This window comes from Larimichthys crocea, chromosome X (assembly GCF_000972845.2).
Source record: "Larimichthys crocea isolate SSNF chromosome X, L_crocea_2.0, whole genome shotgun sequence".
NCBI classification, from domain to species: Eukaryota; Metazoa; Chordata; class Actinopteri; family Sciaenidae; genus Larimichthys; species Larimichthys crocea.
Genome location: NC_040020.1, coordinates 16,281,591 through 16,307,093, shown reverse-complemented (window position 1 = coordinate 16,307,093; position 25,503 = coordinate 16,281,591). Strand labels below are relative to the sequence as shown.

The 25,503-nt window shown below is 40.6% G+C and overlaps 1 protein-coding gene across 4 annotated transcripts in view; it reads right to left on the bottom strand.

The window, feature by feature from the left end:
- astn1 (astrotactin 1) overlaps nt 1–25,503 on the bottom strand; it is a 369,281-nt gene that overhangs the window by 280,689 nt on the left and 63,089 nt on the right. For all 4 annotated transcript variants that reach the window (XM_027282875.1, XM_027282876.1, XM_027282877.1 and 1 more), the window contains exons 2-4: nt 20,687–20,868; nt 2,192–2,442; nt 1,706–1,848 (exon numbers count right to left, since the gene is read on the bottom strand). In XM_027282875.1, coding sequence (XP_027138676.1) covers nt 1,706–1,848; nt 2,192–2,442; nt 20,687–20,868 — 576 coding nt within the window. The remainder of the gene's footprint in view (nt 1–1,705; nt 1,849–2,191; nt 2,443–20,686; nt 20,869–25,503) is intronic.

Sequence of the window (25,503 nt, the reverse complement as noted above, 5' to 3'; positions counted from 1 at the left end):
TGCTCATTATTCCATGCATGGCCTGCTGCCTGCTTTTTCTATTTATCCAGTCCATCACTTTGACTATCTTAAATGCATAATGCACAGGATTTCTGCTCTTCCATCACCTCTGAATTGGTGATGTCTGGATTTTATAAGAACACTGCGTGAGAGTGCTGTCACTATAACCAATCTCTTCAGAATCCGAGCAGCGAATCTGCTGTTAATTAAAATTCAGAGGGTATACCTGCATCAAAACTTCTCTACTTCATAGAAGTAATTCTCATGGGAGTGGTGCTCAACTCCAGCGTCCACTGATTATGAGAAATAGATCTTCTAAAACAAATCCTTGGCAGGCGCATAAGCCTTTGGGTTATTTCAAGTGTGAGGAAAAAACTCTTTGAAAGAATACCTGCAGTTTGATCGTTATGTGTGTTGTGCTGCGCTGCATCAGTCATACAACTGATGTTCTGGAAACTGCTGAACAAGTGTCTCATTTGTATTCTCTGTTTTAAAAGGTGGTTTATATTGACAGAGCTTTGAAGCCTTCATGTCGGTGAAAAATCATTTGGTCCACTATCATTTTGATGATTGCTTCCCACCTATATGGGAAAATAAGACAAGTAATGGTATTTAATTAAAAATCCAATTAGTTTCCTCGAGTTTCACGCTGACTATTTCAATTATTACAACAGTGTTAATGTAATTATACTGTTCCCTGCCCTGCTGGGAAAACAATTTATCTTGTACACTTCTATTCTCTCCAACACTAGCAAATGTAACCTGTTTGACACTTGTCTTATTACTTGATTTGTTTTTTTATCATAGAATGTATGGCTGTGGAGGAAGAAGAACAGTAAGGCTGTTAATGAGACAGGTGGAAGCTTCAGCGACAGAATCTAGTGACTTTGTAATTTAAAACGATCAGAAAGGTTTCAGTGGAAGAAGAACTTCCTCCCTTGGTATCCCAGTCAAGTACATCATTATCAATAACTGAAACACATTTGATGCCGAGGATCCATCATTTAATGGTATGTCCATGTCAGCTCAACAGTGACGTCTCTTTCCAGAAATCATGACCAGGTGACTTAAGTTCATTGCCTGTTTCCTTCTGCATGGTGTTGCAGTTTACGGGTGCACTTCTTGCGGTAAATCTAACCCCATCATGTACTATGCTAGCTGGAAATAACAGATCTGTTTTATATGATCTTTAGTTAATCTTTAACTTATCTTTAGCTTTAGTGCTGAAGCTGTGTACATTCTCACCAGTGAAATATGTTATGGCGTATGAGTGTGGTTACACATCTATCAGATCAATATAAATGAGCTTGTTCCATTTAGGTTAGCTGGTTTCAGGGACCTGGGGACTGTCGCACTGTCATGGCTGACTGGGTGACTTGAGCCTTTGTTAACTAAATGAGTTTTGCCTGGCCTTCGGAAAAGATCTTTATTCACTCGTATTGGTTGGGACATATATGGCTCTGTAGCTGCTAAATGCTTTAGTTGTTGCAAACTTTTGTTCTGGGTATCAGCATAAGCATTTATTTGAGGTCTAGCCACCTGACTAATGTAGGTCCAATATTCACACTCCATTTAACTCAAGCTTACTCTCTGCTTACTCTCTTGAGGGAATTAGGAATCTGAGGTGGTGACTGACTTGGCTTAAAGGCTTTTTGTTTTAGATGTGTTTTGTCTGACCTTGTTGTTTGTGCATCAGTCAACTGACCTGGTGTGAGGTCCATATTATTCTTGTCATTACAGCCCTGGAGGGAGTCCAAGGTACGGGTGACCTGGCTGGCAAACTCCTCGCCACCATTCATGCACTCCCGCTGCAGATGGTGACGCAGGTCGGTAATGTCGTACTCATACCTGGGGATGAGGTAGAAATCAATTAGTGTTACATTAACTTGACTTATTGAAATTAGAATAAACATCAAGGGAGGCTAATGGGCTTGATGAAGCAGTCGTGATTCAAAGTGTGACAGAATTACTGATATGATGAGGTGTTTTAATATAATCTTAAACCTCAACACTCATTGCAGATTACTGCACTTAGAAATAGGTGTGCCGTGTCAGCTGCACAATATGGAATAAAAAACGACATTCACAGATTGTTCATTCCATAATCTTTCAGCACATTCTGTTTACTTTCATGTGCTAATCTTTAGGGTTTAACCATTCCATCCCCCATCCACCTAAACCCCGCTTGTACCCATCCAGAATCGGTGTCTCCCGGATGCTGAGGGTACCGCTGGAGTTCGGTCCCTGTCCCCGTGAGTTCCTCAAGCTCTCCCTGGCCTGGCCTCCCATCAGCACAGAGGGGATGTAGTGGATCTCATTAGCCGCCTCGGCGCTGGCACTCTTCTGAGGCTGAGGGATGCGACGGCGTTTACACCAACGCCTGCGGGTGTAGAGGATCAGTACCAGGCACAGGATGGACAGCAGAAGGGCGATCATCCCGCCCTGAGGGGAGGAGGGTGGCATTTGGAGCAGAGACAGAAAAAAAAGGGCAGAAGAGGAAAAAAAAGAGAGAGAGCGTCAAAGAGGGGAACAGATTCACACAATCTTGCCAAGTAGAATACAGATCAAAGTGAAAGCTGTGATGCCAACAGCACAATATGAAAAAGGCTGCAGATGAAATTTAGTGAATACCACCTTCACTGTTTTTAATGATAGCAGCTCTCATTTCACCTTGAGAGGAGAGTTCAGAACTTGGCTCCTTCTACTAATTTAAGACCATGTGGGATGTGAGCAAAGGTCAGCAGTGACTGAAAGCACTGAGGTGAAAACACACTGTTAAAGCAATGGCTCCCTAATTTTTAAAGGAATAGGCTCTTTGGGAAATACATGTATTCACTTTCTTGCTGAGAGTTAGATGAGAGAAATTATAAAACATCCATATCTGTACGATAAATATTGTGTAGTGTGAATTTAGATGTAGCCAGCAGCCAGTTAGCTTAGCGCATCAACCATGAAACTGAAAGACAGGAGAAAAGTATAATCCAGCTCAGTCGTTCAAATGTTCCATCTCTTGTTCATTGTTTTTGCTTTTACAGGCCGAACCATTTCTTGGCCACATGCAGTAATTTCCCGGAGCCTCAGCTGGTTGTCAGGCAACATCACGGTGACTGGAAGCCTTGATGCATTGCGAGATGGAAGTGATCTCAGCCCGTAGGGCTGTCCACACTGACATTTGATTTGTCTTTATCTTATTTTCCATTTATTTCATGACAAAACCAGCTCACGCACACAAGATGTTGTGGACAGCATTAATATATGTGTATAAAGTCACTGTACAGACAGAAGATTGGTATTTGGTCAAGCTGAGTTGTCTCAGATGTTGCCATTTCTTTAGGCTTGATTACAATAATCTGCATTGCTTTTTCTGGCAGGCTGTGTGTGCAGATGGAAAATGTGTGTGCTGGACAGAGTCTTGCATTTCTATGACAACCATGATCTCAGCAATATTAGTTGCAGCATAAACACAGTTTTTAATATGGTGATTTCAGTGTTTATTGCTTGTTTCTTGCATTTTGAGTAGTTTTAAAATATTTTTTATTTAAAATTGGATGTTTTGCTGCCCCTTATGGAGCAGTGGCATCTACTTCAGTAAAGTCTGTTTGTAAGGATAGTGAGTAAACCCCAAATCTCAGTAATAATCCTTTATTTGATAGAAAGAGTGGTCTGTAAACTCTGAGTGATGTTTACAGAGGACAGTCTGAGTGGTGTTTTTACTGCTTTATTTTCTCTTCCACATAAGTTTGGCTAACTTGCCGGCTTGGTTAAAAGATTGAATGTATGAGAGTCTGACTGTGAAAGCAAAAAAAGTCACAAGGAAACATGCTCACAGCTTGCGGAAATATCAGGGAGATGTAAGTTGATTGTGACTTTGAATATCAGCACATGAATGCACCCCAAGAAGTGCTGATACCAGCTGACTGGGTCAGGTCACATGACCACTTTTGTTTTACTCATTTTCTCACTGATTATAACGACTTGTGAGCTGGTTGGTAGGGTTCAAAGATGCGGCAGCACTGTGGGCGTAGAGGATCGGGCGCGGGCACGAGACGGACAGATGAAGGGCATTGAGCCTGCCCCGAGGACAGGTTAGCGGGCGGGACAGAGACAGAATCAGACAGAAACCGGAGAGAAAGAGAGACAGCGAGAGGGAGAGAGTCAAAGAGAGTCAGAGATTCATGCCAAGAAGCTGGATATGGATCAAAGTCGAGGCAAGTCAAAAGCGCACAGCCTGTGGAAACACAGCGGAGAGACAGCGATTGTCAGTTTGAATATCAGACCAGATCTGCTCCATGAATCAAGCCAATAACATTTGTGGGCAGTTTTATTTGACTCTTTTCTTTTATCTAATTTCATTACTTGCTTTGGTACGGTTACTGAAAGAGATCATTAAGGGAAAGTGACGGGAAAGACGAGATAACGCGCAGACATGATTGGACGTTGGACTCATGACGTTAACATGTACAGCATCATCGTGATCTAATCTGATGCTATCCAGATGAAATCAAATGCAGATAGATCGAACAATATGAAAAAAAAATAGTTATGAAAATGTCAAGATGACAGAGCAAAGAGAGGAACATGTCTTTTTAAAATCACTGCCTGTGCTGAACTTCCTCTGACACAAACTGATTCAAGGACAGTGCAAATGATTATGGAAAAAGTAAGTGTTTGGATGTCAGGCGATATTCTGCCCGAAGCAGCATCAGAATAACGAGGTTTGTGTGCAAACTGATTTAAAAAGAAGGAAAACAATTCAAATTAAACTGTGTGTCAGTTGAGCCAAACAAGCCGAGTTATGGAAAGATAAGCAAAAGTGATGAAATGAAAAATAGATTTTAATCAGTCATTTACATAAAAATCCTTTTTCAAACATATTAAGGATTCTGAGGATGAATGAAAATGAGGGTTTCAGTTGCTCATATTAATTTAAATTGGCAAAAGTAGAGGCCTATTTGCATAAATTGGTTGCTTCATCTGCATAGTCAAGGACATTAACAAATGACACCATGATATGGGCCACTTATGCAGTAAATCTGCATGCACAGTGGTCAAAAAGGAGAGCAGAGTCATTTGGTTTGTAATGATTACATTTACAGCACTTTGAAAGTCACTGATCAAGTTCCCTCTTCAAACTCAAACAGTGACTGTACAGTAAATACAACAGCGTGTTAACTGAGGCCACTGGGAACTGTATCTTCAATCGTCTTGTAAGACGATTTAAAATGTTCTATAAAATGATATGAAGCTGAGCTTAATTACGTATGTGTAACTGTTTTATGAACACATATTTAATGCTTCCAGCTACAAGAATAAATCATTTTGTATTAAGATTTTGTCCGATGACTATATGTAATAGAATATGTAGTAGAAGGAGTGCAACACCAATTGTCAGCTCTACTAAACCCACTGCATGTTATCTGATTCATAAAGGCGGACTTGCAAGTTACTTCAGTAAACGGACACATATTTCCCTCTGGAGTTGGTGGGGGACCAAAATAGATAGGGCAGCAATTACTAGACTTAGATTTGAGACGTAGCCAAAGTCAATCCTAATGTTGCTCCTGATGGAAACATCCGCAATATCAAATAGATGGCCATGACATGTGTATGATTTTTGTATTGTAACGTTAATAGAACTATAGATTTAATTGACTCCCATGGCTGTGAAGTATAAGCTCAAATAATAGTAAATGGACACGTGTTCATACAGCACCTTTCTGATCTACCCACCACTCAGCGCTAAGTGCTTTGGCATCACTTATCACATTCATGCATTCACACGGTATTTTGCTCAAGGACACTTTGACTGGACTGGACTGGAGGACAACACACTCCACCATGTGAGCCACAGCGGCACTGTTGTCAACAGCAGTAGCTGAGTCACAGTTACCTGTGAGGGAAACACAATGCCACCTGTGTAGACATCTGCATTGATTAAAAGTGAGGCGACTAGCTGAAAAATGTGCCTGAAAAACATCCGCTGTAGACAGTCACAAGGGGAAAGAGAGAGGCATGCCGAAGCAACAGTCTGTCAAATGAAATAATTCCTTTTTTTGTTGGAAAGAGATTTAATTTGGTTCTTGTTGTTACTGAAATAGAAAATAAAGTCAGCTAGGTCACTAAGTCACTAAGTCTTAAATTCAGCAATGCAAGATACTGTAAGTAATTAAAGTGGATATAAGATAAACTGACATGTTTGCATGCACAAATGCTGCATAAGTTAATGTCCCTCTTGAGCTATCCCGGCCCAAAAATTCTGGATACAGCCCTGACTATTAAATCACAGATTTAATGTCAAGTCCTGGCCTTGTTTCATTCATCCCTGAGTAATCTGGAATACAATGTCAAATGTCAAGTACTTGAAATGGTTCTCAATCAAATCTACCTCAGTGACAAATGTAATTCAAACCCATCAACCTGCATTAGTGCCCATGGTTAGTGGGGGCTAATATAGACAATCTGGGAAAAAAACTGTTTAATGTCAGGCATTACTTGGAATCAAAGTGAGGACTAAGTGGACTATGTCCTCTTACAGAGCCAATAAAACCAAACCACACATCAAGGCATGCCAGCGCTCCAGCCCCATAATCCACTTACTAACGGATGAGGATGATGTTATAATGGCACCAGTGCTCCTCATGACTTACACTCCTGTCATGTAAGTCCTGAATGGAAGAGAGAAGACATGGCCTTTCTCAGTCTGACAGAGCAGGCATGGTATTAGAGCTGAGCTATCAATCTGTCACTTAGTCTCTGGATGTGAGGCATTAAGACACAGGAAGGCGGAAAGATATGACAGCTACGAGATAGCAAAAGGAAGTTTCTTGCTTCGAATATAATAAACTTTATCATAGCCAAAGGGCAACTGATTGGATTTGATTTTAAGTTACCATATTAATGATGGAAATTGACAGTTTTCGTGCGGCGAATCCTCTTGTGAATAAGTTATTATGCTAACTGCTGAATCCAGGGTTAACGCTGTCAAAGTACAATATTTAACACCTACAGTCAAACCAAATGAAACTTGATTATTAGCAACAGGCTTTATGATCCAGCGCTGATTTTGACATTGAACAAATGTGAAAGTCACAACCCTATTTCACACATCTCACACAAGGGTTTCTCTGTTGGAAATGAGTATTAATGACAGAAATGGTTAGATCATTTGATTCAATTTGGTGGATTTCATAAAAAGTAATATAGCATGAAGGCATAAAAGTCATTGAGTGCGTTTGGTGAGATGGCATTGATGTAAGGCGACATGTAAACATTCATTCTCTTGGAGTTAAATAAAGTCATTAGTACACTGGAGTCAGCTAAAGACTTGAGTTAGTAGTTTTTCTTGATGAAGGGCATCATTAGAGGCTGTGCTGCCTTAAAAACCACTATGATGTGTGTAGACTTTTTATGAGATTATGATGGAGCATCTGTTATATAATTCTGATAGAATATGTTAGTGTTGGTAGAGAAATGAAGCAGCCCAGTAAAATTATTGCAATGTCTTCAGCTCACCTGTCTCAAAGCTAAAGATGTATGGTGTAGACATTCATGGTTCCCTGGTGATGCACCCCAGAGACTTAAGATTTTTCACAAATGTCAAGCTCATGGTGTCACTAGAGTGAAGTTTAGGCCATCACCCTAGTGACACCATGAGGATGACATTTGTGGAAAAATCTTAAATGGATGCAATGTTATAAAACGACATCTTCCCCTCAGGATGAATTTTACTACTTTTAGTGATCCTCTGACTTTTCACCATCAGGCCAAAAAACAAATTATCTGCAGAACTAAAGACATCAATCAGCTGTTACAGTAAGTGCTGATAGGGAACATTAGCACAGGTACACAGTGGCTTAGAAACCTTACATGCTAAATGCTATTGTTACCATCATAAATGTGAGCAAGTTAGCATGTTGACATTAGCAATTAGTATAAATGGTCTGACTGAGCAGCTAGCATGCCTGTAGAGTTGAGCAGAACATTAACCTTGGGGTTTAGAGTTAAAACACCTGCCCGGCCTGAAATGCATAACCTATTAGACCCCAGTAGAATTCTACAATGTTGCTGCAGTGCAGTTTTAATTTGATGCCAAAGGTGTGGCTTTATAGCTTTTCAAACCAAGTTCAAGTCAACACTTAAAAAAAGCAACCCATGTTGATTATAACAACCGTAACGCGGTAGTTGGCAGCAACTTGCATAAGAAAATGTTTTCGAATTTACTGTATGTGGTAAGGCTGAGCTATTTTATCGATTCTGCGATATATATCGATATTTTGTTTCCCCAGAAAGTATCGATTTTTCAGCCATGGGTATCGATACTGTAAGTCCCCCCGTGTTACGCCTGGCTCTCTGTTCGCTGCCCATTTCCCCCGTTGGCTTTGCAGGAAGAATGATTAGATCAGCCAGCCACTAGTCTCACTGTAGAGCATTTCTAGTAAGTTACCCGTCTAGATACTCTCTTTACACTGACACCAATGTCTTCCTCTTCCTGTTTACGCAGTGAGAAGTGAGGAGATTCAAGAGAATGGTGGCGAACATAAATCCAGCACCTTCATGCTTGAAAGCAGAAGTGTTCCCACCACTTCGGGTTTAGGATTGGGCGGATCCACCCAAAAAGTCTAAAGTTTTACATATCTGTGAATATCTCCGAAACGGTTTATGATAGAGAGATGTGTTTTTTTGCACTGTTTTCCTGAGATTCTGCTGAAGACGGAGATGTGCGCGTAAAAGACCAATCGAAAAATAGATGTTCGGCAGACTGAAAGCGCAGCCAATGAATGGACAAACGTTACTAGGCAGACTAGTTTCTTTTTCAACCAATCACTGGAGGTATCTATGACATATTATCTATGACAAAGGACTCTGGGGTCTTGTGAGGAGGGACAACAGAGAGAGAGAGCTGTGTCCATAGAACAGAGTGCAGGGGGCAGGGAGCACGCAGAGCAGAGTGACAGAATAACTTTATAAATACTATTTCTACTGAATGACACGGCTCCCTCAACTTTCTGGAGGGTCTTTGCTTTGCTAAGTGGAAAGGAAGGAAAGAAGGAAAATGAGGTAAAAACACATGGGACCTTTTTTTATTGAAAGGGCATTATTTTATTGTTCTTCACATACTTGGTTGAAAAACTGTTGTACTGTACTGTTTGAGGTGTGATATGACAAAAATCAGATTCATTTTGTCCAGCATTTGCAAGCTGTAGACTCTCTGTCCAATCAGAGTATCGAATTGTATTGCATTGAATCGTATCGTTGGCTGAATATCGTGTATCATACCGTATCGTGAGATTAGTGTATCACTACAGCCCTAGTGTGTGGAAAAGTCACCACGACCCGGTCAGTCCACCTGCCAACTCTTTGGCTCACTACACTCCAGGAAACGGCTTCTGTGTCTGGCAGTAAGAGCCGGTTAAGTTGTGCTGTTTAGTGATGCTGATTATGTGCTGTGATATCATATGATATGTGCAAGAAACTTGGTCCTACAATGGTTTTGTCTTTTAACTATGCACGGTGGGTCAGATCGCCTCCATAAGATTCTAAACCTGGGGACATTTTGTCTGTGAAACTGTCTTAAAACTATCTACAATGCAAACCTACACTGGGATAGTGAAATATAGGACAGGCACTCTGGGGTGCTGTAGGTTCAAAAAGGTTAGGATTCTGCTTGGCAGGTGACCGATTAATAAATCACACAGTCGTCGTAATAAGAAGAAGCAGCAGTTTATCAGAAGACCACGTCACCATGTTGGGACAAAGGAAACAATCGTACTGACCTGCTGGACTTGTGATTAGTATTCAGTTCAGCAGCAGGACGTTTCATCTGCCACCATTTCTTTTGAGATACTTCCTCTTGTGATTTCCAATAGAAATGTTCAAATTCACTACATAATGATTTTAATCCATCACTCAGCAGATGACCCTTCATTTTAGGCACATGTAGTTCACATGGCTACCACTCACTGCCCTGGCAACATTTATGTGCATTGGGCTGTCATAATATCTCACTGTGCCTCTCTGACAAAGTGAGATTGAGAAAGCCGACTGTAATAAATGAACCAGTTAACAGATTATAACCGCTAACCTGTGACCGTGTGTCCACAGGGCAGCAGAACAGCTGCTGTCTCCCTCTTCCACTGACCAAGAGAAACAGACTATGATCCCAGCTCCAATCATGGAACTTGTGCTTGCCAATAACAGAAGAGTTTCCACAATACATAAACATCTCTAATGTTTATCTGTGTCTGAGCCAGGTTATTGATACTCCTACTTTTACTAATAATGATGATGGAAATCCACCTAAAAACAATTAGCAGGAGAAAATAAATGGAAAAAAAAAAACATAAAGGATTAGAAAATTTGGTGCCAAGTGGGCCGTATGACAGAAATCTAATCAGTGAATAAATTACAGCGAACAATATGTAGCAATAACAATAATAGCTTAACATCTAATGAAGTGATACGATATTACGAGCACTGAGCTACAAAAGGCCTGTGGCTCGGAAACACAGAGCTCTGCAAGTTCTGGTAATACACTGCAGCAGTCTGTATGCAAAACAGAGAAACATTAAGATTATATATCCATATGTAAAATACATGGAGGAAAATAAATGTATGGGTAAGTATATTAGAGTCACTGCAGGGAGTCCACACCCGCTGGAGCCAAACTGAATTTAAATCTTCACATGGTATAAGTGTTGAAGAAATGGTCTTATATATGAGGTTATACTGTATATGATGGCCTTATTATTAAAACAATGGATGCAATTTATGTTTCCTGGGATAAAGGATATTCACACTGAAGTATATATGAAGGGAACACATTGTACAGTATCATTATGTCTGAACCTTTCTTTTCAACCTCATATGTACCTCTTTTCTTCAAGGTTATTCAAACATTAATTACATGCAATGTCACATAATGACTCTTCCATACGTCATACTACGTCATGATCGAGGAGCAACCATTACTTGAAATTATATCCCAATCCTGCTAATTATATTGAGTGATTCTGTCTGCCAGGTTGAATTACATGTCTTTTTAAACTTGAATGTGTGCTGCGTTCTATATATGGCATGTCTCTGCATATGAATGTGTGTATATTCATATTCTCAAACTCCCTTGGTAGAAATATGGTTGAAGCAACTATCACTCCCAAAGTTTCATCTGCACAAATCCAAAACTCATTTTTACACCCATTCAGGTGTGACTAATTCATCTGGTGGCCGTGAATGAGAGGTAGCAAATCACTGTGTTTCTACAAATACTCTGGAAATTAGAAATGTACGCTAGAATCCAAGGAAAATAATAGCTTAGGCGCTCTGCATAAAACCTTATGATATTCAATTACTATTAGCGTTGGGGAATTGTGATGATTATTGAGTACTTGGGTTCAGATAAGACGGATCGTCTTGTCCCGGGATACACAGTGTCATGCAAATTTAGGAGATAATCACATTTTCAAGCTTTTTCACATTTGTACTCTCAGCTCTCCTTTTACCTTTTTATTCATATCTGCTCTCTGTAAAAATGTTGCTTTCTACGACCGGCTAATTATGCTATTGAATACTAATAAAGTATAAAATATGAGCAAAAGCAGTGCTTTTTATCCCTGAATTGTATTTATATAATATTTACAATTATATCACAATCTTTTGTATGTGTATATGTTGTATATCAAGGTCTGGTGATGCTTGTATGGTTTGAAAGCGTCTCATTTCACCTAATTAAAATGTAAGAATTGAATAGAGGTGAAAGCAGATAGATGTTGCTTTATTTTGCAATAATGCGAGTGGCCATGAAGCTAAATATGACCATACAGCAGCATGAAAATGGAAATATGTGAAAAGCCACCCATCAGGCACAGATACAGCTGAAGCCGCCTCTGCATTTTCTGTTTTTTTCTCTTCTTTCTTCCAGTCAAGGATGTCTGTATAGGAAATTAAATTCAGGCTAAAACTCCACTGGTCATTTATTTTCCAGTATAAATCCAGAGTTGTGTCCTATACATTTGCAAAGGGACAATAAACCAGCCGAGCAGCATGCAACGTTTCTGATTTATTAAAAGCATGCTGTCTGCTTTGTGAGAGGCTGTCTCTAGCTAAAATCCCAACACAGAGCGGAAATTATTTGATGCTGATCTCTTATAAAGTCCGACTGACTTTCGCTGTGTGCTCACTGAGATGCAGCTTGAGGCGCAACACAAACACAAGAGCGGAAAGAAAGATTAATAGAGAAATTACACTGTACATCACAGATGTCATGGTTTGATACTTTTATGATACTCTGAGCCTTAAAAGAACTCCTTGTTTGACTATGTTTGTCTAATTCAAGCTCCATTACTTTAGACTGTACACACGAAGAGAGATAAAAGTCGAGAGGAAACAGGAGCATCCAATTTCAAAATACTCTGTGGGTACATACACTCCTTACTAAAGGTTCTGAAAACTAGTCAAATCTGTGAGTTTAAAGCTGAATTTATTGGCAAGTTGGAGCTGCAAACAAGTTATTGTCACCTCACAGAATTATTAAGGTGAACTACTGCTGATTTACATCACCTAAAGAGATACAATATTCACACCTATTTCAGCTCTCCACCAAAACTCAACAAATGACCTGAGTTTCTGTTTGTTATGTCAGCTGAAATCTATTTCAACCAGTGAACGAGAGAGTTGACCAATCAGAGCTTTGTTGATGGAGTTAAGAATGGACAGGCCCCATTATCTATACACAGAGGAGCTACATCTATGAATAACAATGACAGAAAGATGGTGACAAGTATGGCTGCCCCCTTAAAGTCAAAGATCTTAACTATCCATCGCTCATCGCTCAGTTGACTCTTTGGTGTCAGGCTCTGGTGTAGCTCATCTTCTGCTTCAAAGTGGTGAATTTACAGCCCACAGCAACCTAATATGAAATAAACTGACTTTTGTATTCTGATTAGCTGATAGCATGGTTAGCATGCATTATCTCAGAGGTGTTTACTACTTATGACTGTTGCTCTGAACATTCCACAAAACCAACAAACATCTGGCAGTTGCCTGATTTATATAGTATGAATAAAAAAATATTCATATTGGACAGCTAAATTTGATTGGACAGACAAAGTGTGGATCATCTTCATAAAAAACATTAACTGCTCATGGTAATTCAACTTTAACCAAATAAAAACTGTCTGCTATCAGCAACTTTCACATATCATACAGTCATTTAATTCATAATAAAAAAATATATTGATTAGTGCAGCTTTAATGTGGGGAAGTCTGTCCTACTGATTTTGATTTGGTTGTTTGTGTTTTGTTGGTAAAGTGACCTGTGGTGCTCTGTTGTCCGCATCAGGGATTCAGCAGCACTACAAACAGCCCATAGGGAAGCTATGGATTGTTGATAGATGCTTGTCTCGCTCGGCAGGCAGTGGTGCTCAGAGAGCAGCTCCGGAGGCTGGGATTCAGCCGAGGCAACTGCTTTACAAGTGGTCAGGGCGACATTGATTTAAGGTTTATACGATCGATGTTATCAACACGGGATTTAGGAGGGTCACCACATGAATATCAACATCACTCAGCTGGGCAGTGTCACAATGACCATCTCCTCCAATAAAATGACCTGACACATGATATCAGTGTGTGTCTGTGTGTGCGTCTCTTACTCCCTATGGTTCAACAATTTTAAAACATCACTGGGAAATTATGTAATTATAAATCATGAAATGAAGTATGACTGCTGCAGACTCACACTAACTCATTAAAAAGAGATTTCATACAGGCTGTTGAACTCAAAATAATTCAGTTCGCTGTTATAGCAAAACAATAACACTGGATTTTATCCTGAGAGAATTTTGAAATATCTCCAATAGAACTGATAGAGAATATACGTGAGTTTTGTTAAATAAATTATATCATATATATGTATATTTTTTTCATGTGCGGCTGATGGAGTTGCACCAGGGGGCCTCTGGACTCCTTTAAGCCTTGCTATGCCATACTTCCCACAGAGATGTTTGCCGATAAGAAATCAAACATCCTGATGAAATCTGCTTCGTTACATAAATATCGTTATGCTGATCCACAAACAGAAGCTCGGAGCTCTGAGAATAAGACTTTATGGGAGCAAAGGATTTGTTTTTCAGATCTACACACTTCCTCTGATTTGCAAAGCCCAGAGGAAGATGTCATAACATAAACTCTTTATGTCCCCGTCATGCCGGAGGTGTTTTCTTTGCCTATATCTGACTTTCATTTCTACCTCCATCTGTCATCAGAGCTTCAGAGCATTTGTGCTGGAGGAGCTGAACCTCCTCTGTGGCGCTGTAAGACAAACGAAGGTTTTTAATTAAATCTATTCCGTATTTCCACAATGGAAAATCTGTAATATAGTGTTGAGAAGGGAATATCCGCTGGCAGTGTTCCAACATAAGCTCTCTTTCTTGGAAAACAAAAATAAATCTTTTATATTGTTTTTTTCTTTTAGATATTGAGCTAATATTGTTTTATATATTTTGTGTACCTTTTATTACCCAACATCTAAACTTTGTTCTGTAACTCCTCCTCACCGCAAATAATGTATGAATCTTTCATTTCTTTATGTTGACCTTTTAAAGCTAGTGTAAGTATACGGTGTAACAACAAGTAGCGACAACCTGATCTTTGCTTTAACACCCCCACTTCATGAATTAAACTAATTCTTTCTAAACCAACACTTGAATGCCTAGATCCAACAACTGATGACCATTAGTAAGTCATACAACCAAAGTTACATGAACTCATTTTAAGGTCGAACTCACTCACTTGCGTGTGTGAATGTGAATAAAGAACAGTAGTGAAGATGGAGATTTGTACTAAACACAAACACTACAAGACTCTGGTAGTATTTGCTCTTAAATCTCTATATTGTCCAGACTGCTGACACTGCTGGGGTTGGGTTACGGTGTGGTTGGGCAGGTGGGGTTGACGTGAGTTTGGGGTGGGGTTGGGTTGTCCATGACTTACTCCTCACAGCTCTAAGGCAGAGTGTCCTGGAGGGTTTGTCACAGATTCTTTTTTAGGTCAAGCAGACAAAAATAGTAGATTTTCTTCAGTTGTAATGAATCCTATAAAACGGGACCAGGGTCAATAGATAGTGAAATAAAATGACTCCACTTGTAATTTACTAACTCCAGAAAGTGCTTTTACTGTTAACTTCATCTTGAAACCTACAATATGTCTATTGAAGGTCCCACAAAGCAGAGTGAAACAAAGCAGCAGCCTGGCAGTATGTGCTGCCGTTAACATCCAGCACCATACGGCTCTGACAGACTCCACTGCTCCTCACCTTTTAGGTTGAGTGGGCACAGTGAGAGGCTTTTTTTCACACTACTGATCCACGACAAACTCATACCTTGAGGGCGTCCACACAGCTGAGGTAAACCAAATCTGGCCATACTGCCCAGACTGTTCATCATCCAGTAAAATGGTCAATGTGAGTAGTTATGTGGGCCAGACCTGCAGTATTTATGATGACTACAGAGAGCTGTGTCTCCATGTTTAAAGCCGGATGATTTCATTTTTTATCTCTTCTTCTGTGATCTTTTTTGTCACTGGGTGACCACTTTCTGGTTTCACAGTGATGCTTGTAGAAATTAAAAAGTTGTTTTATGGCCTCTGAGGAAAAAACAATAGAGCTGAAAGAGATTCACAAGAGGGCAGACATCAAATCTCAGCCCTAAGCTTGAGAAACCATATTAGTTTTTTCATATAATGTAATTGACTTGGTTTGGTTTGGATACCTCCGTTAATGTATGTGATGATTGGATTGATCCTTGGAGGCCCTGTGGCAAAACAATAGCTGATTAAAATTTGGAAATTAAAAAGGTAGAATTGTGTATAGTACTGATATGCTGGAGCTTAAGAGCTTCAATAGATAAACCAATCGATCAATCAGATAAAACAATAACTCGTTTTAGTGTCATTCTAGTTTTAGTGTTTTTATGCCTTTCTTTGTGGGCAGTGTTGGGATTTGTCAGCTCCAACCTGAAGTCGGGGACTTGTATTTGAGCTGTGCTTCACTTAGTGTTGCTACAGACATACACAAGGTTAGTCATCTATTATGGATGACCAGGCATGGTCGGTGGAGGACTCTGTGGTCACCTTGTTGGATGTGAATGCACGGAGAGAAGCTTTGAACCCTGCATGAGGAAGCCTCCAACTTGACACTTACACACGAGTATGACTGGAAAATATTATTGGTTTAAATTTCGAGATCATCTTTAATACTGCATCTGGAAGAGAGTATTCCCTGGTAAGATTACAGCCTGGCTGGCGTATCAGACAAAAATCGCTTTTCTGGCCTCAGATCCCAACTTTAGTACAGTTCATTGAACCCGATTCCCCTTCAGGATCACACCCATAATAAGTCTGGCTTGTCTTCAAGCTGAAAAGTGCTGGAGCTCTGACTCATCCATTAGGCATAAACAGTCTCGTGGAAGGCATGGTGGCCGGGCAATGAACTGTAACAGATTAGATGTTCTGCTTCCTGGCTGAACCGACCTGGCCAGGATGTGCAGACCTGGGACCATTTCAAGTCGATTTAATGTGTTTGATAAAAACATGGCGACAGTGCTGTAAGACAGAACCCTTGAGATTGTAAAAGGAAAGGAGGAGTTCATTTTAACACTTAAAACACTGACTCTTGGCATGCTGTTAGTGGAACGTGGAATGCTTTTTTAGTTCATGTTTTTCACAGTTTTTCCCTCAAATAAAGTGTCTAGATCAGGGGTCGGCAACCTTTACCACTCAAAGAGCCACTTGGACCAGTTTCTCACCGTAAAGAAAGCACCGGGAGCCGCAAAACCCTTTTGACATTTAAAATGACACGGAATGCAACGTTTTTTTTTTATTATTACATTTAATGAAGGACTGCACGTAGCATTGAAACTTCTGTTTTCTTCAGACACTTTTCTTTTCTTAGAATTCTCCATAGTTGGCCTACCTGGGATTAAGAAATCGGTCGCTGCGGGGGTCAGACACTTTTGTTTTCTAATTCTTCATAGTTAGCTCTAGCTACCTGCGGTCTGGTTGGAACGTAGCTACTGTCTAGGTTCGAACGGTTCTGTAAGTTCAAGAATGCGCACGCATAGCCAAAAATGTATTTTTAATATGGTTTATTAAATGTAACAATGTCACCATAATCTTCATATTTAGAATTACATTTTCAAAAAAAACTAAACAAATACAAGAACCAGTCGAACATAATATATATATATAATATATAATATATATATGTTTGTGTGTGTGTGTGTGTGTGTGTGTGTGTAATATATATATATATAATATATATATGTGTGTGTGTGCTCTTTATTCAGAAAACCCCCATGTCACATCTACATTACAGGATCTGGTTATTATAGAGCAGATTAAATGTTAAATATAAATATTCAATATTTACATCACAGTAACAGTGTTACACACATTAGTAGCTGTAAACACTCAGCAATAGAAAAATACATACGTTGGTTTGGTGCTTACATAAGGAGTAAACATTTATAATCTTCACTTTAAAAGTTACATACGTTGTTTTTGGTGCCTGTTTGTTTCCCAGATATATTAGTGTGTGTGTGAATGGGTGTATAAGAGACATTAGCTTAAAGAACTTTGTAGAAAGGCGCTTTATGAAGTTCAGTCCATTTCCTGTTATTAGTTTACGGGCAGATCTGCCCGAACCAATATGGCGTCGCCGTTTACGTATCGCGACCAACGACCAACCCGCTCAATGCGGCGTCTATGTATATATGTCTATGGGTGAGAGGGGGAGCGTGCGTGTGTGAGCGAGAGTGGATGGAGTACGGCGCGAGTGAGGCTGATGTGTGGGACCTGTGATGTCGTTTGGCGTGGTTATGGCCGACAATAACCCAGTTCCAGCGCCTTGTCAACACCCCGCTCCCGGAGCGCCCGCTCCGCTAACTTAATGATCGAAAATTACCGAGGTTTTTTTCTTTTTCGGGCGATCGTGCGCCCCCCGCGGAGACTGCAGGTTGGCCAAATAACGCCTCATTATTCCTCACGCGTCCGGCTGGATGCTACAATACATTTTAATTTAATAGTCATCAATTATTTTCAAAAGTCACAGGGAGCCAGATCAGAGGGATCAAAGAGCCGCATGCGGCTCTGGAGCCGCGGGTTGCCGACCCATGGTCTAGATCATCTGGCTTTCTCGTTGGTTTGTTTACAAACTTGTCAGATCTAATTAAAGCCCCCTTACACTTTGTGGTTTGAGACGAAAGTTGACAACGATGGTAAAATCTTCAGTCGTCAATCTAAAAAAACGTCCAATATGAAGCTTTGGCAACCAGCAGATGGAAAAGCAAACTTCAGTAGAGAGTCAGAAATTAGGGACCAAATTCTCACAATCTGACTGCTGCTATAACTTCTACAAATCAACCAATCAGCAGGCAACAGAAAATGGCGCAGCGTACCCGGCGATGTGTGACCTGCTATAAAGAGACACTAGCATTTCGTCTGTCGACGCTTCTGTTCTCGTGATGTTGGTGGATCTCAGCAGTTACGCATTCCATACCATCATCAATATATTTAACATACAAGGACGGCTGACTGCTATTTTGCACATTATGTAAAATGAAAACACAAGCACGAGGAAATCTGTCTGTCCCCTTCAAAATGGCTCACAGAGGCACACTACCACCCCTAATAATGTGCGATAGTTTGGATGAGGACAGCAAACATGAAGTCAGTAAACAGTTCCATCTATTAAAACTGCAGAGGTTGAATTTGGAGCTTGTCGAGTCCCCCAGGACCCCCAAACATTGGTATGTAAAAAAAGAAACAGAAAACAATGATATGAAGTCATTTGGAAAACAGACTAAGTCATGAAACAGGAATGAAATGACAAACAGTAAGTACACCTCTGGGGTCTGCAGGTACCCCAGGTGGTAGGATGAAGGTTAATATATTAAATATTCAGAATTCCTCCCTGCTGCTTCTTGCATAACTCTATAGCACACAGGTTCGCTAAGGTGTTGCTGAGACGAGAAGCAATTAAGGTCTCCACAGCTGTATCCCACTGCTTTCTTTCAGACTACTACCTGTGCTGACTGCTGTTGTCCTGCAGTCTCCCAGGACATACAATGGAGAAAAGAGGTCCAGTGACAGGTGTTTGCTTGAGCTAAAAAGCCCGTAAAGCAGCCTTCACAGGACCCTTTTTGTACCCACAAGGAACTGAACAAGTGACACGGCTTTGGATTTATAGGTCGGGGCCTCCAGTCGGGTGGCAAGCTGCAGCAGGGGCCTGAGCAGCGCAGCGGCAGCACTGCTTCCATCTGTTGTCACGGTCTGCTCATATCTGCATGCTAATCCTTCTCTACCCTCACCTTCGTGAAAACACCCTCGTGGCTGCCGCAGCTCATTCAGGATGAGGAATTAACAGAGCAGGGAGCACAAAGACAGGCACCTGATGCTGATGGGATGTGAAACACAGAGAGAACGGGGACTTAAAGAAATGTGAGATTAGAAAAAAAAAAAATCAAAGAGGTAAGAAGCAGAACCTCCACACTGGTTTTCTCATCTTCCACGTAAGAATGCTGTCACCACTCAGGCCTGTGCACCCAGCCGGCTCTGTGCTCGCTAACACATGCAAAATATGCAGAGGACAGTCAAGGTCAGGTATTCGTTTCAGGGTCTCGAGATGGGTGACATTCAGCGGGCGTCAAAGCGCACCTCCGCGCCGCCGTTCAGCAGATGTAGCTGCTGGCAAAAAGTCTTCTCGAGCTGACTAATCATTTGTGTATGCAGCTATAATATGCGTTCAATGTCTGAAAATACATATCATCCATCAAAGCACGATTGTAATGTCTTTGGGCTGGAAAAGGGCACTGGGAGTAGGTGTGGCATATCTAAGATCTAATAAATATACATTTCCTCAGGCAAGAGGAGGAAGCTCCGAGATCTAAGGATTCATTTCCTACTCTGCCGACATAGCAGATAAGGTTTGATACAGTGCAGGCATGCAAAAATCTACATATTGCAATTGAAATGTGGAACTTTATAAATATTTGTTCTGCAGAGAAAGGCTGTCTGTAGTCTGTTAAAGCATACATTTATTTGTACCTTATTCATTTTTTCGTTTTAAACATGAGGAAACTGCTTCTGTAGCTCACCCTCCGTGTCTTTACAGCTGTAACACCATGTTGAACATGTCGTGCCCTGTGGCAGGCTGCAGAACAGCAGGCGTGATATGTGTCCAATACAAACAAACGTGACAGTATCATGCACATTTCGAATAAAGGGAGACTTATTACGCCGGAGAGTGAGCTGTAATGCACAGAGATGTTTTGTAAATGAAACATTTTTGCCTCTCTAACAGCCGTTTTACCGTGACAGATTTATCTGAAACCTTTACTCTGAAAAGAAGTGTGCAGTCAGCTGTTTCATTATGAATACACAGGAAGACAAACACAGCAGGGAGGGATGTGTTGTCGCAAAGATGATATCTCACATAATACTAAAGAACTTCATATATTTAATCCAGATCCATCTGAATTAATTAATAAGTAAGAAAAGCAATTTATTTCCTTTATTATTTTGCCACTGAAAGATTTTGGCCAATTAAAAAGTTCTTTTGACTGCATATCAGAATAAAATATATCGTTTCTGTTTTTTAGCTGCTTTGTTAATGTTCGGCCTCAGAACAGAGTTTTACCATGACAGAGATGTGCAGGATACGCAGCTCCTCCTTCGTGGAATCGTTGGCAGGGTCTTCGGTCGGTTCTGGGATGTTCAGGCCGCCGTCCTGGTGGTGGATGTGGAAGAGCAGAGTTCCATTCTCCAGCCATTGCTGCCTCCAGCGCACCAGAGGGATGTCCTCTGAATTCCCAGAGATCTCTGCAAGAGACAACAGATCAAAAAATTAAAATAAATAATGGACCTAAATGAGAAGCAGTTTGCTGCTGCAACACAGATTTCCTCGCATTCCCAACATTAACAATGCCAACATCATGAAGGAGAGCCACAGAAAAGTCATTAACTTCAATAATCAAAATTGTAACATTTGTGAGAGAAGTGATATGTGAAATAAGATAGAAGCGAGTTTCAACACATAAAACTAACTGTGGATTTTCTGGAAGCAGCGGAGCGTGAGAGACACGGTGCTTTGTGTCATACCTCGGCTCCTCAGACAATAAATTCCTCTCCTCGCTGTTTGAACTATTAGTTATGAAGGGCGAACACACACACAGTGCAGAAATGGAAAACATTATGAATGCATGATGGAGCGTTACGGCTGATTTTCTGTTATGTAAGTGTGAAGAGATGCATAAGGCTCATAAGTCATGAGGAGTGTCGACTGGTAGATGGAAATTGAAACAGAGATCACAAAGAGTGCAACCGGGACTGAACCACCTCTGACTCCACAAACAGGCTGCTGCTGCTGGAACTGAGGACGTGTGCGATACCAAGGGAACAATTATTTATTTATTTTAAGTGTCTACAAAAACATTTTATTTGTAGACACTGAAAGTCTATATGTCTATACATGAACATTAGATTAAGACTTTCAAATACTTAGTAAAGCGCCCTTTTTTTTATTATTTAAGAACTTCACTTACAGTAAATGATTCATTTTTACCAAACTTATTTTAAGTTTTATCAATGACTTATCACGCAAACAACAAGCGGTCATCATGACACACAAGTCAGAGCGTCACACTGTACAGTGATTATTACTTTGTTTGGACAAAATACACTTACAAGACTAAATTCTTAAAAAGCAATGTAATTAAATAATGTATTAATTTATTAGCGAGTACTGCCTCCTCCTTAAACCAGCCAGCTCTATTGAAAACACTGAGATAAAGACGAGGTGCATACAGGCCTTTAGACAAACCCTTTCCACTAGTACTGCCATAATACTACGCTCTGTCTCACTCAGTGTCCCGCCCACAGCACTCTCTGATTGGTTCCACATCAGCAGTGATCACCTCTGAACACTGAAGGCCGAGGACAGGGAAAGACTGGAGCTGCAGATAAATGTCCCGGCTTCAGCGTCTTCTGTCTGTATTTTCACCGCAGCGTCTTATAAAGTAATAAATGTTTGGCCTAACTTCTACTTGTATTCATGCAGCCACAACAACATGAAAACTTTTATATGTGCTCCCTTATACATGTAGATCAGAATCAGAATGGTCATTTTGTTCCATAAAATACAGACTGAAACATCGAGATGTCACATGTGAATGATTTCAATCCTAATTCTAATGTCAAAAGATCTACAGCATTTTCACTTAGCACTCAGCTCTCAACACTATTTAAAGAGAATTTATATTTACTTGTAAACTCCCAACATCATCTTTCATCAGTCCTTCTCTAATGAAAATAACAACAAATAGTTTAACAGTTTAGTTATCAAAATAATCATTTGTGCGTTCGGTGTGGAGAGTGGACAGCTTCACAGCTCCCTCCTTCATTTAATGTACAAAGATGTGTGAGCGGAGCTGTTGAAGAGGGTCAGCTGAGAACATGAAAACATTTTCTGTGAATCAATTTAGAGATTGAACAAAAAAAACCCTTCAGATGCTAATTGAAAGAGAAATTTGCCAGAATTTAAACAGCCATTCAGAGTATTTGAATTATTTTTATGACTGTGTGTAGTGCCCGTCGTTAGCAGCTGAGGCTCTCGTTTCTAATTAGGAATCCTGTTTAGTGGCACCATTTGCAGGATGGTACGCAGTACACATCCTTACGCTGTTTATGGATTACTTTGGATACTCTATTACGCTAATTGCTAGCATGACCCAGCGCTGCACACAAATCTATTATCCAGATATATTACGCCAGCTCTGCTGATGTACAAGCTATCAAATAATTTAAAGCTCATTTTACGCACAGATGTCACAATGAACTTAACAGAGAAGCAGTTCAAGCGCAGTGAAGAGCTGAAAGGGATTGTGGGAGTGCAGTGAGGGGACACAGGCCATTAGTGAATAGTCCATAATTGATCAAAGTCCATACTGTGCCGGTTTTATTCGTGCAGCGACGGTTGTGGGGAGAAAAATCACGGCCTGTAAATAATAATGAGGATTATGCCTGATCAAAAGAAAAGGGAGCAGAAGTGAGTGACTCAAGCAGCGAGTTCAGACACTTGTGTTAGCATGGGAGATGAGAATTAGGACGGGAACAACAAGGACTGGAAAGCCAGGCGACAGAGCGGTGGAGAGACACACAGCTCTCACACCGCAAAACCTACTTATCACTGTAAGGGCCTCGTGTAGAGATCTATATATAAACACAGGCCGAGCCCATGCTACACGAGACCATTACACTGATTACTGCCTAAGATGTAGCTGCAAGCAAGATTTTCCTGCTGATCGCAGGCTTTTACACAGAAGTGCGAAACTTCAGGAACACGGATCGAGCGACGCCACCTTTGCACCTGCACAATGTGGGTCTCAATTGATTCAGGGCTGCGGAGTTCTTTGCAGTTGTTTTGTCCACTTCACCTGGTCTGTAAGCTCTGACTTTACATAAAAGCACAGAGTGGACTTTAAAGTGTTATTTAAGAATCAGGATTGCACATTAACATCGACTTCAACACGTTTTTACCAAAAAGGCGGTAGGATAATGCTTTTTGTTGCATTATGGGAAATGTAGGGTTGATGTTTTTGGATATCTTCATGTCTGTTACACGATTTTGACAAAGTTTTAAAAATCTGTTTCTGGTATTTCTATATCATGCCAGATATTTAATTCATCCCACAATTGAAGGTCCAACATCAGCATCTACATACAATCATATTCTGCATGTATTCAAACTTAAATGAACACACGTCATAAATGTTTCATACTAATGTTTCTGGTTCTGTTGGTCGGTCCACTACTTTAGTCCACACTGCCACTGTGGTCCCAGAGGAATTCCCCGTGGAGGTCTCCTTCCATTTTTGTATTGACAAAGAAACATTTGGCTCAAAATGAAACTGTTGAACAGAGCTCCGATAATGTTTGTGATCACCTGACTTCTCACACAGATCCATTATTGTCTCAATGTGTCTGAGCCAGTTTAGAAGGGAATACTGTGCTGTCATTTGAATCGTCATAGGGCTGGTACGATATGCTCATCTCCCCATTGGATACGATCACAATACTTGGGGTGCCGATTCGATATGCATTGAGGTTCTGATTCTACAAATAATCCCATTCAGTATTGTGATTTGTGTTTGCTTTTTAACACTTAGCCATGGGAAAAATTTCATACCCTTCGAAATGGAATACGGCCAATGACAATCACTAGGACAGCTAAATGCTCAGTTTGGCTGTACTTGCTTATCAAGTTAATGCCTTAAGAATAAGAAATCAAATAGAAAAAGTATAAATACAGTATATGTGCTGCCCTCTCATGACATGCACTGTCTCCACTTAATAGTGGCTGTATTTTTAAATCCAATGGGAATTTGTAGCTTGAGTTTTGACCCTTTGAGATCACTGTAGATGGTCAGTCTTGAGTATTATATATATTACAATTTTTACTGGAATTTTGTGTCGGCTGCAAACTCCTAATCGCGCTAAACTAAGATGGTGATGGTGATTCCAGCTAACCTCGACCGTCATCAACCCTGACATCAGTGTCCAGCCCTGTGGGCTGATGAAGAGCCTTTTTTAAAAAAATCTCCAGCCTTTCTTGAAGGAGCTAGCTAACTGATGTTTCACACGGACAGCTCACACTATGTAAGCACTTACCTGGCTTAAACTATTCATGATAAGAGCAGCCATCATGAATATTTTGTGCACGTACACATACGATTATAATGCACCTCCTTTCCTGCTGTGGGAGTGCGCACCACCTTCTTTGTCAGACAGCCCATTATACTGATTACTGGCAAAGGAAACACTTGCATGCTGGATAATAGCCATAACCCTTATATATATTATAACCTGTTTACAAACCAAACTACTTCATGCTTTTACTGAGAGTGTAACAAGGTTTGGCCTGACAATAACTGATGCCCTCATGCCGCAGTGAAGAGGGAGTTCCCTCTGCCCATAGATAAGATTTAAGAGTCCCGGCTGGTTTTAACCTAAATGCAAATGATGTGCCAGAGTGTGACAGGGCACTTTTTAAAAAGTGTGCTCCCTCTCCCCCCCGGGGGACTAGTTTGCCATGAGAGTGGGATTAATGAGACCGCCGCCTTCCTGCACGGGACCATGTACAGTACCACCCAGCAGCGAGGCAGAGGGGAAGAGAGGAGGAAAGAAAGAAATAAAGAGACGGGGAGGAAGGCAGAGAAAAATACAGAGGGGGGTGATGGGAATGGTGGAGAATAGAGAAAGTGGCCACCTACCGGCATCAGAATGAATCAAAGTAACCTGATTACGCCACATTGTTAGTGTACCTCGTCTGAATGCAGATTCACTCAACCATTTAGTTTAAAGGAGTTTCAATTCCTTTAGAATGAAATTGACAGAGCGCCTATCTGAAGCATTTTGAAAGCCTAATCTTTAATCCAAGCAGAAACAAATGTGCAGAAC